We start from the raw sequence: 14,582 nt of genomic DNA, 5'->3' as shown, positions 1-14,582 counted from the left end.
AATTGTGGATAGAACCCATTGTTTGATTGCACGTCAACTCGACTAAGAAGGGCAAAAATCCATGTCCAATGGAAAGAGGTGAACCCAACCCTATATGAGGAGATTCCATCCGATTCAGGAGTGGAAGCTGAGGACGTTGGAATTGTTCACATTGCGTATGGGAAAGCCACAAGATCACAAACCATTACAAATGGTAATAAGTTCACCAGGTATGCCAAAGCAATTTGGGCTTGTTCATTTTGTTAACCAGAAGCAACAAGTGTTAATGGCTTGTGATCCTTGTATATTTTGTATAAAAAAACTCACTCCAACTTGCTTGTCAAAGATTGGACCCATCGGTTTATGTTGGTGAGGCTGATTTATGTTGGGGGAGATGTCATCCACATGGACCATGAACATATTGAGCATGTGGATGGAATATTTATATCCACAAGAGGTCTCTTGTTGGTATTTGATTGTTGATCCACTTTGGGTGCAACTTGCCACGATGTGTGCAAGAGGAGGATTTTATATTCATACCCACATTGCATGTCAGACATTGGGTACTTTGGATAAAGATGCACAACAATCCAATTGGTTTGGATGCACAGAAGGTGACCAACTAGGTTGTATTTTGTAATCCATCAAATAATCTAGCAACCCTTTTCTGGAAGAGTTTTCTAGAGATGGATGTAAGGATGGTCTCAAGCACGCATGGATACCATTGCATCATAACGAAGAACCAACATCATGAACTCCACATCCCAACTCAACCCAATGAGACTAATTATGGATATTATGTGATGCAAACTATTCATATGCTAGTGGAGGATTTCATACAAGGTTTGGATCTCCAGATTTTGTAAGTGTCTTTCATATTCTAATTGTGTACAGTTAGTCCTCACATGTAGGTTCTTATAATTGTTGTTTGACAGGGGTTTGAGCATTGGTTTGGACATAAAGACATGCAACTCATTTGGATAAATATGGCAAAACGGGCACATTGTGTTTTGGGCCTATTGATACTGTAAATCTTGGAATTTTGCCATTCCATTTTGTAAATTTTGATTGTATGTAATTTGCCGTGTCTCTAGAATTTGAAGAGTTAGGTGATTGTGGTTTTGTAGAGTATGTGTGACCTTTGAAGCTTTTCCCCATCGAACTTTTCTGACATTTTAAGTTTCATGGTGGCTGAAATTTTAAGGGTCACTGTAATTTTCATGGTGGCCCAAATTTTAATTTTCATGCTGAACTTTGTGTTTTAATTTCCATGGTGGAGTTTTTATACATCTAAAACTCAAAGATTTTGATCTTTGAAATTTTTTATGAACTTAGAAGTTTTTGAACTCACAAAAATAGGTTATTCTCATTATTTCTGCTTACAAAAATTTTCAGTCGGGTTACTCGTGTTAGTTGGGTTACTCTTGATAGAGCTAAGTTACTTGGGTAACCCAAAAGAGCCGGGCTTTTGGAGGTAATAACCCGATAGGATCGGGTTATCAATGACAGTAGAAGGGGCAGAGTTGGGTTACTGGTGTAATGTACACATAACGTAAGTAAGGGTAGGTCACTAATATTTACATAAGTGAAGGGTATGTTCACTAATGTTAAAAAGGGACTAATGTGATTGGATAGAAGGAATGATTGGTGTATACACTATCATGATTTGGACAACCAATGAATGGAGAGTCTTTTAGAAAGGTACATCTATTCAAGGGGCCTAGGGAGAGGTATAAATATGAGGCTTAGCTACCCTCATAGGCATATTACGTCGGAAGGTTGTTGTCTTAGACACCGATGGTGCGGGCTAGGCTTTCATCTCAACGATTGTGTTATCTCTTCCAAGGTATTAGTCATCCTAATATCCGACGGTATGGGATGTCGGTGGTAGGTAGGCTATGTCTAGGTCATAGCTCGAGGGTGGTCGGGAGGAACGAGTTCTTCTATCCAATCTATTTTCCTTAACAACTGGTGACAGAGGATGGTCAGAACCTTGTTTCTAGCAAGTCGCGTGCTTTTTTGGATAAAGATCTACCGGTCCAGATCGCATGCGCAACACGCTTTGCACCTTCCCTCTGTGGCCGCAATTCTCTTGCGAAGCCTCATTATGATTTGGTAGCGAATGGTCATGAGCATATACATACATACAATACATACAATACATACATACATTCATACATATGTACATACATACATTCAACATTCCCACAAAAGCATCTTCCAAAACAGAGCGCTTGCCCTATAAATAGCCATACTCTGTTTCTTCATTGCCTTCCTTCGTCTCTGTCCATCGATCAATCTGCCCTGTGGCCATGAAGTTCAAGATCGAGGATGTGACAGTATACTTCCCGTACGAGTACATTTACCCAGAGCAGCATCAGTACATGGTGGAACTGAAAAGGGCGTTGGACGCACGAGGGCATTGCCTCCTGGAAATGCCCACTGGCACAGGAAAGACCATCACTCTCCTCTCGCTTATCACCAGCTATCAGATCTCCCATCCTTCCTCGGGTAAGCTCATCTACTGCACTCGCACTGTTCATGAGATGGAGAAGGTACTCGATGAGCTCAAGACCTTACAGGCTTACCAAGAGAAAGAATTAGGTCAAAAGTCAGCGAGAATCTTAGCCCTCGGATTGAGCTCTCGCAAAAATCTTTGCATCCATCCAACTGTTGGCAGCCAAGGATCGAGAGAATCTGTTGATGCTGGGTGTAGGAAACTCACTGCTTCTTGGGTTAGAGCTAATGCTATGGAGAAGATGGCGAAGAGGAAAACAAAGAAGAATATGCCCAATGATGACGGCGATGATACGAATCATAATGATGATATCGAATTATGTCCGTTCTTTGAAGAATATGATAAGAAAGGGTCCGAAGCACTGCTCCCCGCAGGTGTATATACACTTCAAGACCTGAGAAGCTATGGAAAGCAGAAGAATTGGTGCCCTTATTTCGTTGCAAGGCATATGATTCAGTTTGCTAATGTAGTGGTTTATAACTATCAATACCTTCTGGACCCAAAAGTCTCGGGTATTATCTCAAGAGAGATGGAGAAAGAATGTGTAGTTGTTTTTGATGAAGCTCATAACATTGATAACGTGTGCATTGAAGCACTTAGTGTTAATATTCGACAGCAAACTGTTGATGGAGCCACTCGCAATCTTAGTAAAATATCGCAAACAATACAGAAGTAAGCATAAATCATGAGATATTTTGTTCTCTTAGTGATCAATGGGTTATCATAATTTAATAGTCACATAGTTTTGCTAAGGAAATTATATTGTTTTCAATATTTAGTTGTTGTGATAAGTAAGGAATTGTTTAGGTAGAGGACTGTTTATTGTCATGAATGATGATGTCTAGGTCTCATATCCTCATAATTCACATTGTTTTATTAGCATTTTCCTTTTGTTGATTTGGGATGGAAAAAACATGAATTTTGGCATCAGGTCAGCTTTGTTTGACAGGCACCCACGTATATCTGTAGAATTGAATTAATATATGGAAACACAATCTTTTTCAACCCTTGGGTCATGGAAAATGAATTTTGTGAAGCTATCATTTTAGGATCAAATTGATAGTGTGCATGATCTGGCATCAACCACATAGAAGAAGATATTTTTTTTTAGCATCAATGTTCTGATGTCTAGGTCTCACAGCATAATATCTTACTATGTATGTGTGTATAGGATTCCTATATAGGAATTATATGTATTTAATATGCATATTTTTGTCAGAATCGTTTGCTAAGAGTAATATCACAAGAGGCATTGTTTTTATTCTATGTTTCCTTGCGAGTGTCATGATTAAGAGGTCATGCCTTGGTTATGCTTGGTATTGCTGAGTTGGGGAATGTAAATTTGTTGCTGTTTCTAGTGGCTTATTGAAGCAAATAAATGGGTTGAATGGATGATTCAAAGGTTCAAGGCAACAGATGCTAACCGTCTACGTCAAGAATATAATCGGCTTGTGGAAGGCTTAGCTCAACAAGGGAATTTACGTGGTATGAAACATGAATGTCATACTTATAATTTTTGTATGCTTAAGTGTGTGCACAAGAGGTTTGAAAAAATCTCAGACTGGGATCAATATGGCCATATATTATGTCAAATATCTAATATGAACTATATTCAAATATGTAATACGAAAAGTTATTCAGTATGATGTATTTTTAGCCTTCGCACATTTTAATGTCTCAGGTAATTTTGACATCCAGATGTTGACAAGATATTCATGTAAAGGTCACTTGATAGGAGGTGATGTTTGAATTTGTTACTTACACCTTAGAAAATTTCCGCATTGAAGTTTAGAAAGTGTTTGAGCAGAACTGATATTGATCAGGTGACCCGACATTTGGGTTTCCTTGTTTGTATTTTAGGATGGCAATGGGTGAAACTATAGATAAATTCTGATGCTATGAAGATGTTTTCCATAGTGTTTTAAGAGGATGGTCAATTCCACTTATGCATCCATTGGCTCTAGATGGTATTTGTCTTCATTGACTTTAATATATTGATCCATTTTAAGGCTAGATGTATGTAATTCATTCAAAACCCACTATCACATTTTTGGTTATCTGCACCTATATATAGCTTCAACGTATCAGCTTCATTGTGTTTGCATAAGCATCATAGGGACCAGCACGTAAAGGATATATTAGTAGCCATATTGTTTCACATGTTTTTGGAGTTAGAGAAGTTTGTGAAATGGAATGTCTAAAAAATGTTAAACTGAAATGCATGGTGATAGCTTATCCTTTAGAAAACCACAAGTCACACCATTTACAAGAACATAGTGATGTTTTTGTTCTTCTCTCTATTTTCTATTTATAATTTTGGATGTGGTATTATTGTATTGCAGCCTCCGATGATTGGCTTGCGAATCCTACATTACCCGATGACATCTTGAAAGAGGCAGTACCTGGAAGCATAAGGAGGGCTGAACATTTTCTCGATGTTCTAAGAAGACTTTTAGACTATCTCAAGACAAGACTTCGTACTGAGAAGGTCGAAAGCGAGGGGCCAACATCTTTCGTATTGTCTTTGAATTCACAGACGTATATAGATCAGAAGACGTTGAAGTTTTGCCACGATCGCCTACATTCTCTATTACTTACATTGGAGATAACAGATACTGATGAGTTTCTTCATATACAGACCATTTGTAACTTTGCTACTTTAGTAGGTACTTATGCTCGGGGCTTCTCCATCATTATTGAACCGTTTGATGAGCGTATGCCCCATATACCTGATCCTGTTTTGCAGGTTAGTGTATATATTGTTGTCATTGGTTGTCGTTATCCTTCTCAATCTAGCTTTGTCAATCATAGTTGTTTTCTTCCTACAAATTGCCTAGTAACATGTCCCCAAATTTCTGACAAAATACAATTCTGAAAGAAAGAAAGAGAAAAGATATATTAATGCTTTTCAAGAGACTAAAATGGCCTATGAGACTAAATGAGAAACTACATCTGAAAATGTTGTCTCATCTCTGAGAAAAAGCAAAAATAAACATAATTAAATTAGTTGCGCTTCCTAATGCACCAACAAATTCATTAGCTGAGCTCTTAACATTCTGAACTTAGTGGGAGACAGAGAGAGAGAGAGAGAGGCAAGAACGAAAGAAAGAAAGCTATATTGATATATTTTAATAAAGAAAGAAAGCTATATTGATATATTTTAATAAAGAAAGAAAGATATATTAACTGCCTGAGGCACCAGAGAATCTCATTAGTTGAGCTATTATTATTCTGCACTTAGTGGGGAGAGAGAGAGAGATGGGAATTTCATAGAAAAAGAGCTGTATTTCGGTAGAATTTCCTGAAAGTGTACTATTTGTAGTTTTAATAATATGTGTGTATTGCCCTTGCAGCTTTGTTGTCTTGATGCATCACTAGCAATCAAGCCAGTATTTGAACGCTTTCAGTCTGTTGTTATAACATCAGGGACGTTAAGTCCTATAGATCTGTACCCAAAGCTCCTGAATTTTAATCCAGTGATCAGTCAAAGTTTCACGATGTCATTGACAAGAGATTGCCTATGCCCCATGGTTCTCACCCGTGGCAGGTGAATCAAATTGATTAGTTAATTGGGCAAATCACCCAAAATACCCCTTTACTTGTTGGAAACCCTTAAGTTTTTAAGAATTGCCAGAATTACCTTATGTAATTGTAAGAATTTTGTATGGCATAAGGTTATTGTGGTAGATTTTGTAAACTTAGGTATATTAGGGTAAATACCCAACAAGTTAGCGGTATTTTCTGATGTATTTTGTACACCTTGATTTGTATCCCTGTCGATGTGCCCATACTTGTGTTATTGTTTACTTGGTGTAGCAAGAAGTGACATGGTATAATACTTTGCAGTGATCAGCTTCCAGTGAGCACAAAGTTCGATATGCGAAGCGATCCTGGTGTGGTTCGGAACTATGGGCGGCTTCTTTTGGAAATGGTAGCTACAGTTCCAGATGGCATTGTCTGTTTCTTTGTCAGCTACTCCTACATGGATGGGATAGTGAATAGTTGGAATGAAATGGGAATATTGCAGGTAAAGTTTTCTAATGGGAATATTTCTGATGATGTGGTATTTGGGAATACCTTTAAAACTTCTTACAAAAATGGGAATCTTTCTATTCATGTAAACATGAGATTAATCTTATATATTTCTCCAATCTTTTATGTGGGTTATGGTGTTTGGAAATTGTGGTTGTGTGAGATACAATGAGCTCCTTTATATATTTTTAGGGTTGAGTCAAGCAAGGTCCTTCAATCTAAAGCTATCCTTAATTAAAGTTTAACTTCCAACTGACAGGAAATAATGCAACACAAGCTTGTTTTCATAGAGACTCAGGATGTGGTTGAGACAACTCTGGCCCTTGATAATTATCGCAGAGCTTGTGATTGTGGTCGGGGAGCAGTTTTCTTCTCCGTTGCCAGGTTTATTTATAGCTCATATTAATTTGTTTGAATGCAAAGATCCAAAAAATGTCCTTGTGTGATTCGGGTGGTTTTCCAAAAAACATCTGAATATCCCTCTCTAACAAACAAAAAATTACCAAAACTACCTGTGTTGTACAAATACATTTACTGCTGTAGAGGGTCTTCCTGTACTCTTTGAAAGATTACAGATATTATGGTAAATAGTCAACTAGTCAGGGGATTTGGTATTTTTTTGCATATTCAATCAATGTTTAATGCACTTGGCATAACGTTATCACACAAGACAAATGCGCATTACAAATGTACACATCAGTATGTGAAATTTTCAGGGGTAAAGTGGCAGAAGGAATTGATTTTGATCGGCACTATGGACGCTTGGTTATCATGTTTGGGGTTCCTTTTCAATATACCTTGAGCAGGTATTGTAAATCAAATCCAGATGCATTGTCTTTGCTTTTTCAGTATTATAGATAAGGTGCTTTCATCTACTATGACCAAGGTATAAAAAGCTAGTATCATTTATACTGTAAGTGGTATTGAATTTTTTTTAAAGGGTTTCCATTATAAATAATCTCACTGGATTGTCAAAAACATTTGAAATGTCAATTATTGAAGGCAATCATTGTCTTGAGGACAATGGAGGAGCTTCATGTTTAGAATCATGCCTCAAGCCTTTTAAATGTGATAGGATCATTACCCTTATAAGTTATGAGTTAATACCCTAATTTGAGATATTGCTGATTGGTGTTATTTTGAATTTATATATCATTTCATTCCGTTGTTTCTAAAATTGAAAAGCTAAAGATTCATTGTGTTGGTCTATGCTATATTGTAGTTAGTATGAGGTATATGTGTTTCTGTTTATCTATATATCATTTCAATCCATTGTTTCTAAATTAGAAACGCTAAATATTGTTGCCAGTTTGAGATGTTGGTGGTTGGCTGGATTTATATATTATTTCAATCCATTTCTTCTAGATTACAAAAGTTAAAAGAATGGTTGATATAAATTGTAATCAGTTTGGGATATTGATGCAGGATTTTAATAGCACGGTTGGAGTATTTGAGAGAGACATTCCAAATCAAAGAAGGGGATTTCCTTACATTTGATGCAGTTGTAGGGATCCTTATTCTTCTATTATTGCTTTATTTTGAGAGTATTGTTCTGGTTATCTTATACACTTTGAAAGCTGAAATTTCAGAGGCAAGCTGCTCAATGTGTAGGCCGTGTCATTCGGTCAAAATCAGATTATGGGATGATGATCTTTGCTGATAAGAGGTTAGATTGAGTATCAAAAATGTACATAAAAATGGGGGTTTTCCTGAATTGAATCATATACCTCATTATCATAGATCATTGGTTATACCACCTAAGATATAGAAACCTTGTTTGTATCACCTTATTATTTCTATGTTATATTAATATATGTACCTAATTAAGATATGGGGGGACAACAGGCATGGCATAAGCTGTGCATGCACTTGAGATGTAAATGTATTATAAAAGGCGTCTCACTTTCACATTCAGTATGAAAGAATATATTAAGATAATTATCTCATGCTGGGGTTAATAGTTTGCTCACTATTATTGTCTACAACTTGTGAAAAATGCAAGTAGAAAATAAATGGGACTTGGGTGATTGGGTTGATTGATGGAGTGTTTTCATTATTGCCAGATATAATAGGCACGACAAGCGTTCAAAACTTCCTGAGTGGATACTTGCCCATTTGAAAGATGCACACCTTAACCTAAGCACCGATATGTCTCTTCACATTGTGCGTGAGGTATAGCTTCTTTTGCTTTTATTTGTTTTAAAAAATCCATTCAATACTTTGTCTATTTGATATTCTTCTTTTAAAACTTTCTATCACTCTGGTGATTTGTTTTTTCTTGTGACAATTTTTCTTGATCGAAGAAATATTATCACACATAATAAAAATACTTTTACTTGCAACATTCTTCTTGACTTGAATTTCTCAACTTGACTAAGTGGGAAACTTTACGTCTTTTTCTTCTCAACTTGGTTTAGTATTCTGCTTTATTTCTTTTCTTAATGGAGAGTTTCATTTAATTATTCTTGACTTTTGATATATCAATTTCCTCCAACTTGTTTTCTAACGGAAAGCATCCTTTTGGATATTTTTTTTAATGGAAAACTGTCATTTGGTTTAAACTTTATACTGCTCGATTTAAAAGACATGAAGGAAATGGACAAAAACTTTCTATAATCATTTCTTCCCGACTTGTGATCAACTTAACGAGGAATTTTTATATTGTTATTCGTGTTTTTTTTTCATTATGGGGCATTGGTTCAATTTTCAGTTCCTTCGGCGAATGGCACAACCATATGACAAAGTAGGGGGTACGGGAAAGAGAAAAACTTTGCTTTCTCAAGATGATCTCGCTGCCATGGGAACTCATGCACAAGCTGGCTTCTAATTCTTTATGTTTTTGTAACTTCAACAATATAGAAAGAAAAGCCTTGTTCTTGTTCGTATTTGTGGTGTTGGTTGTCATCATCGTCTTTCTCTCAGATGAATACGAAGATAATGAGGCACAAACAAGCTTCTTAGTGTCTCGAACATGTAAAGGGATGCGATCACTCAGCGTGCAAATGTCACCTCCAGTGGTGACAGATTTTAAACTTCCTCTGAGCCAGAATATTTGTTCTGCAAATATGGCAATAGCTTTACGAAGATGGTCATATGATGCTCCATCATGTGATAAGTTGAAAGACTAAATGCATCTTGACGTCATGTGGTTGATAAGAAACCATTTTAGTGTATTATATATAATGTGACGAGGATACACATTCATGATCGCTGCTCAGAACACCAAAGATGGCAGTATTAAATTCCTTTATGTCAGTATGAATATAGTTTGTGGGTTTAGGGCATGTGCTACACAAAGTTCGACTGTGTGTGTAGCGCAAGTGAACCTCTTACGGATAGCAATTAAATAAATTACTGATGAAACTTTTGCCTGTAGAGTTTACGGGGTTTCTGATTTAAGAAGCAAAAGAAACCTGGTTATTTTGTTGGAGCAACTCTCTTCTATTATTATCATCATGTTACCTATCAACTTTTAAAGATGAGTCCACAATTGAAGGATAGAAGCAAGTCAGAGTATCTGTGAGGATTTTATATCTCACTGTTCACGTGAAATCTTTTATGGGATTCTTAGGCTTTATGGAGAATATGTCTAGCGAAACTAGGAATTGAGTAATGGATGAATGATGGGGAACTATCGTGTGTCAGCAGGTATTATATGTGTAGATATATATGTACACCCCTTCTTTTTTCATGTGGTTTATCCCAGCTCGGTATAATTAGGTAGATAGATCAAGAAGGTCAAGGCCAATGCTCTCCTTGTGGCGTTTTTTCTTTTGGAGGTGAAGATTTTCTACCATCTTATAGGTTTCCATGACAGAATAAGATTTGTTAGTTTCCTCCAATTTGTTAAGACTGGCCCAAAGGACTTTTTTTAAACCCTTTTATTTGCTTTTTAGGGGTTGACTGTTGAAAAGGTAATGAGAAATAAAGAACAAGGGTATTTTAGAGCTTGTCCATGGCTGCAAAGCATTCTTTCCAACCAAATGTCTTTACAATTCGTAGGCTTATTCATAATCCTTTTTATCCAAATACTCTACTTGTATTCATGGGAAGAGCCCCCTATTGTCTTTTTGCAATATACATGTATAAAGAGGCAAGACAGTCTTTTATTTCGCAATCACAAGTGAAAGATTGATTCATCTTTACCTTATTCATCAGTAGTTTTAAATATCAAGAGAACCAAGAGATGAAACACTCATTATCCTGTTACCTGTATCATCATTAAAGACATCCATACACAGATGGATGAGATGAACCAAATATATTCCAAACCTTTACTTTTATGGATGATTCTAATAGCAGCATGAATCAAAATTTGAGAAAGATAGTTTTGTATGATATTGGAAGGTCAGCAGGACATGACATATGTGAATGTATAAACACTAGGGCAAACTCCCAACTCTGCCATAACAATACTGCAATCTCCTTACAGTTACACCATACCCTGTACACAGATGTATAATGTACTGAATGACTCTAGACCAAATACTTGACCCTTTGGGATATCAAATGTTTTAAAAGGATCAAATTAGAATAGCTATGGGTGAAGAAATCCATTCAACAATATAGGTCGAAACATTATACATAATATGCATGTACGCCATTATATTGAAAGCTGTTGATTGGATACGGAAAACATACATAAAAGTCGGTGTTAACAGATCTGTATAACATACATGGTGAAGAAATCCATTCAACAATATAGGTCGAAACATTATACATAATATGCATGTACGCCATTATATTGAAAGCTGTTGATTGGATACGGAAAACATACATAAAAGTCGGTGTTAACAGATCTGTATAACATACATGTAAGCCACTATATTAAAAAACTGTTTATTGAGAAGTTTGCATTGAAAGCTGCTCACTAGGTACCGAAAAACAGTGGAGAGAATTTGTTGCTCAGATTAGCAATAGGATGACCAATACATCAAATTCGATATTAATAGATCCTCAATCAAACCATAGTAATTAATAGAATATTTTCGTAGGTCAGGCAGAACAATTTCTTATACCGTAAGTGAAAGATAGTAATTAATATGTCAAAATAAGTGGTTATTGATGATTAACTTTACGAAAATGGTATGCTCAAGTAGAATCATCTTTCTGGTGAGTTAAGAGGAACCAAACCACACTTGTTACAACTTACAACAATTTCAACCAAAACATTGTCTTTCAAAGGATAGATCTTGATTTTAGCATATTTTTCGTCAAAGAAAACATTAGCTTTTTACAACTCTCAATATTTTCTAACAGTTATATAGAAATTTTATACATAGCAGGAAATGTAAACCCTCACAAAAGAATCACCAAGGAATATTCTCATACAAAACGACTTTATATTACAACTTATAATACAAAAAGAGTGGGAGAAAAAATTGAAGGACAGATTAATTACAAAGACTTCCTGTACAATATAGGCTATATGGTAAGCAAAATGCTCCACGAGTAGACAAATTCATGGGGTCTAATGGATTCTCTATCCTGAAAATCTATAATTAATTTCACAACTCTGCAATGGTTTGGAAAAAACGACTCTTCTGTAACACCCCTTGTTTTCTCGAGAGCACTTTCTCTTCTTTCTCCAAGCTAACTCATCTTGTTGATTCATCTCCAATGGTTAAGGTCAAAAGTAAAAGGAATGAGAACCCTATGAAGGCATACATCTTTGCCTAAAATCTCAAGCCCTCAAGAAGGGGGGAAAACTAAGAGGAAAAAATTCACAAACCAGGCTAGTCACTCACTAAAGAACATCCATGTATATATACACATATATGTATATATATGATATGTGAGTCAAGTGTGAGTAAACCTGGTATATACATGTATGATTTAAGCAACATGTCAATAGATCGATCGATCAATTGATCATTCAAGCATATGCACGAACATCACATCGAATGTCACATCGAGTCTTCTCTCTCATTGAACAATCAAAGCCTTCAATTCGCACTGGAGGAGATGATGATGCTGATGAGAAAGATGACCCTGAAATGGTTTTTGTATCGGCACTGCTGAATATTATGGGCGAAACAGCCTGTTGATTACAAAATTGAACATCATGTACAATAGGGTTTGAGGCCCGATTTGGAGGCGAACAATAGGGCGGAGGGGAGCATCCAAAACTCGCTGGTTCTCCATCAACCCCTGCACCCTGGAAACACAATTGTATAAAAACTAGTGCTGCTTGTTTTGTTTAAACTATCTCAACAAATCAGTATGTGATAAACAAAAAACGTCTCAACAAAGTATCCACCAGACAAAGTATGAGATACATAATAACCAATAAGACACGTCTAAAAACATACTTTGTTCAAAAAAATCTCCAGTATCTCATAGCCAGCTTCACATTCTAACATCCGTGAGGATCTGCAAGCCACAACAGGACTTATATTAGAGCTGTAAAGCCAAGATAAAGTACCACTTATTTGAATCACAGACAGAAATCCTCGCAAGAAGTTCCATAAAACCTATGCTCTCTGATAGACTTAGGATAGGTAGAGGAAAAACATACCTATATGCAATAACATACCAAGTGTTTAAAGAACAAAGTTTTGCCCAAATGTTTTACACGTTCACTTGTAATATCAATTGAGAAAAACTCTAAAATAAACCTGAGCTTCTCTTATGTTCTCAAACGCAGATTATGGTTTTTCCCCCACACATCGAGATTGTGAAGTCAATACAAATGAATACCTTTGAAGATGGTACAATGGCTTGATCAACTCAGGAGCACAACAGTATAAACCCATCCTTCGCGGCTTAGGACATATGACTTCATCTTCAAAAGCTTCCACTTGATGACCTGTCCTAAACCTTCCTTTATCATTCATTTCTGTTCTCCCATCCATGGTGTTCAGAGAAGCCATGTTATGAACAAAATTCAAATTCCTTACACAAGTATCCATCTTTCTACCTATCTATACAGTAAAAATGGATCTTTGTAACCCTTCCCTATATTTACAGACCTGCAACAGAAAATCAAATAATATATCAAGCAGAAGAAACCAGGTTGACAGGTGCAAACGACAGACTGATGCTATCAATTGCTAAAAGGAATTGAGGTGGAGATTGAAGAGAAGACATAGATCATTTCAATTACTAGAAGACAGTCAGGTGTGCATGGAAACGGACAACCACACATAAATGGTTCAATTAGAACCTCCTAAAACACTGGCAAAACAATCCATAGGGATATACAGCAAGAAAAAAGTTGACCTATGAACATGACACATCAAGATGACTGCAACACAGTTCATTATCAAAGCCAATAATCATCTCCATCCACTACAAGACAACAGTATTTAACAATCCAGGAAAGAATTTTTCCATTAATTCCCTCAAGGCACAAAAATGGCTGACTCTCAACTTCATCTCCACGGTTCATGAAGGGATCTAGCTTAGTCAAGCCTCTGCGAATATAGGAAATACAGTCCAATATGCAGAAACAATCCATCAAAGGTTTGACAATCTATTCTTTTCTAGACACTCAAAACCAATAATGATTTTGTAACAGAACTCAGCCATGAAGGAATTGCCAGTTCCTGTGAAGGGATTTTCTAAATCATTCTCTCCGTACAGCGTAAAATGGCTGATCTGGTAGCAAAAGGGCACCGTCCAATCAAATTTTTGTGACATGATAACCGTCTCAATAATCCGACAAATGACAAACAGAAGAAAAGAACCGGTGAGCTATGTTTGTCATTTCCTTTTATTCAGTCACAAAAACAGATGGTTTGGTATAATATTAGAGCTTCTTGACGTAAACAAACGGTTACTTTACTGAGTCAGCAAAGACATAACAAGGAATATCTGCGCTTTCTATCGCCCTCTCTGACATCCATGGTTTAATAGGCAATATTTTTTCTCCCTTCATTGCAGGCTTCAGCAAAGATATAGACCTTGAACTTTGAGGTTATATTTTGACAGATCCGGTGCAGATTTGATCATTCAGGTGAATTTGCATATATTTTCGACCTGCTTTCCTTGGTCTAAACTGGAAACCAGAAATTCGGAATATCTCCTCGATAAAACTGTTTAAGTAACGTTT

At 36.4% G+C, this 14,582-nt stretch overlaps 2 protein-coding genes across 2 annotated transcripts; one reads left to right on the top strand and one right to left on the bottom strand.

The window, feature by feature from the left end:
• Nucleotides 1-2,225: 2,225 nt before the first annotated feature.
• On the top strand, nucleotides 2,226-9,414 carry UVH6 (RAD3-like DNA-binding helicase protein). The gene is made up of 11 exons (XM_087317109.1): nucleotides 2,226-3,169; nucleotides 3,900-3,982; nucleotides 4,840-5,243; nucleotides 5,851-6,044; nucleotides 6,344-6,524; nucleotides 6,789-6,913; nucleotides 7,246-7,335; nucleotides 7,955-8,033; nucleotides 8,119-8,195; nucleotides 8,593-8,701; nucleotides 9,240-9,414. The coding sequence occupies exons 1-11, from the start codon at nucleotides 2,292-2,294 to the stop codon at nucleotides 9,354-9,356; spliced, it is 2,337 nt and encodes a 778-aa protein (XP_087173235.1). The 5' UTR covers nucleotides 2,226-2,291; the 3' UTR covers nucleotides 9,357-9,414.
• A 2,448-nt stretch (nucleotides 9,415-11,862) lies between these two features.
• Nucleotides 11,863-13,669, bottom strand: LOC147866656 (uncharacterized). The gene is made up of 3 exons (XM_087317108.1): nucleotides 13,229-13,669; nucleotides 12,841-12,901; nucleotides 11,863-12,686 (listed from the first exon to the last, which is right to left on the bottom strand). Exons 1-3 carry the CDS (start codon nucleotides 13,438-13,440, stop codon nucleotides 12,405-12,407), a joined length of 555 nt encoding a protein of 184 aa, XP_087173234.1. The 5' UTR covers nucleotides 13,441-13,669; the 3' UTR covers nucleotides 11,863-12,404.
• Nucleotides 13,670-14,582: the final 913 nt, after the last annotated feature.

The sequence above is a fragment of the Azolla caroliniana genome, unplaced genomic scaffold (assembly GCF_043228905.1).
Source record: "Azolla caroliniana isolate FFs.n. ecotype wild unplaced genomic scaffold, voAzoCaro1.0.p SCAF_3, whole genome shotgun sequence".
In the NCBI taxonomy this organism is placed as follows: Eukaryota; Viridiplantae; Streptophyta; class Polypodiopsida; order Salviniales; family Salviniaceae; genus Azolla; species Azolla caroliniana.
The sequence above is the reverse complement of the archived record's forward strand: the minus strand, read 5'-3'. Positions and strand labels throughout refer to the sequence as shown.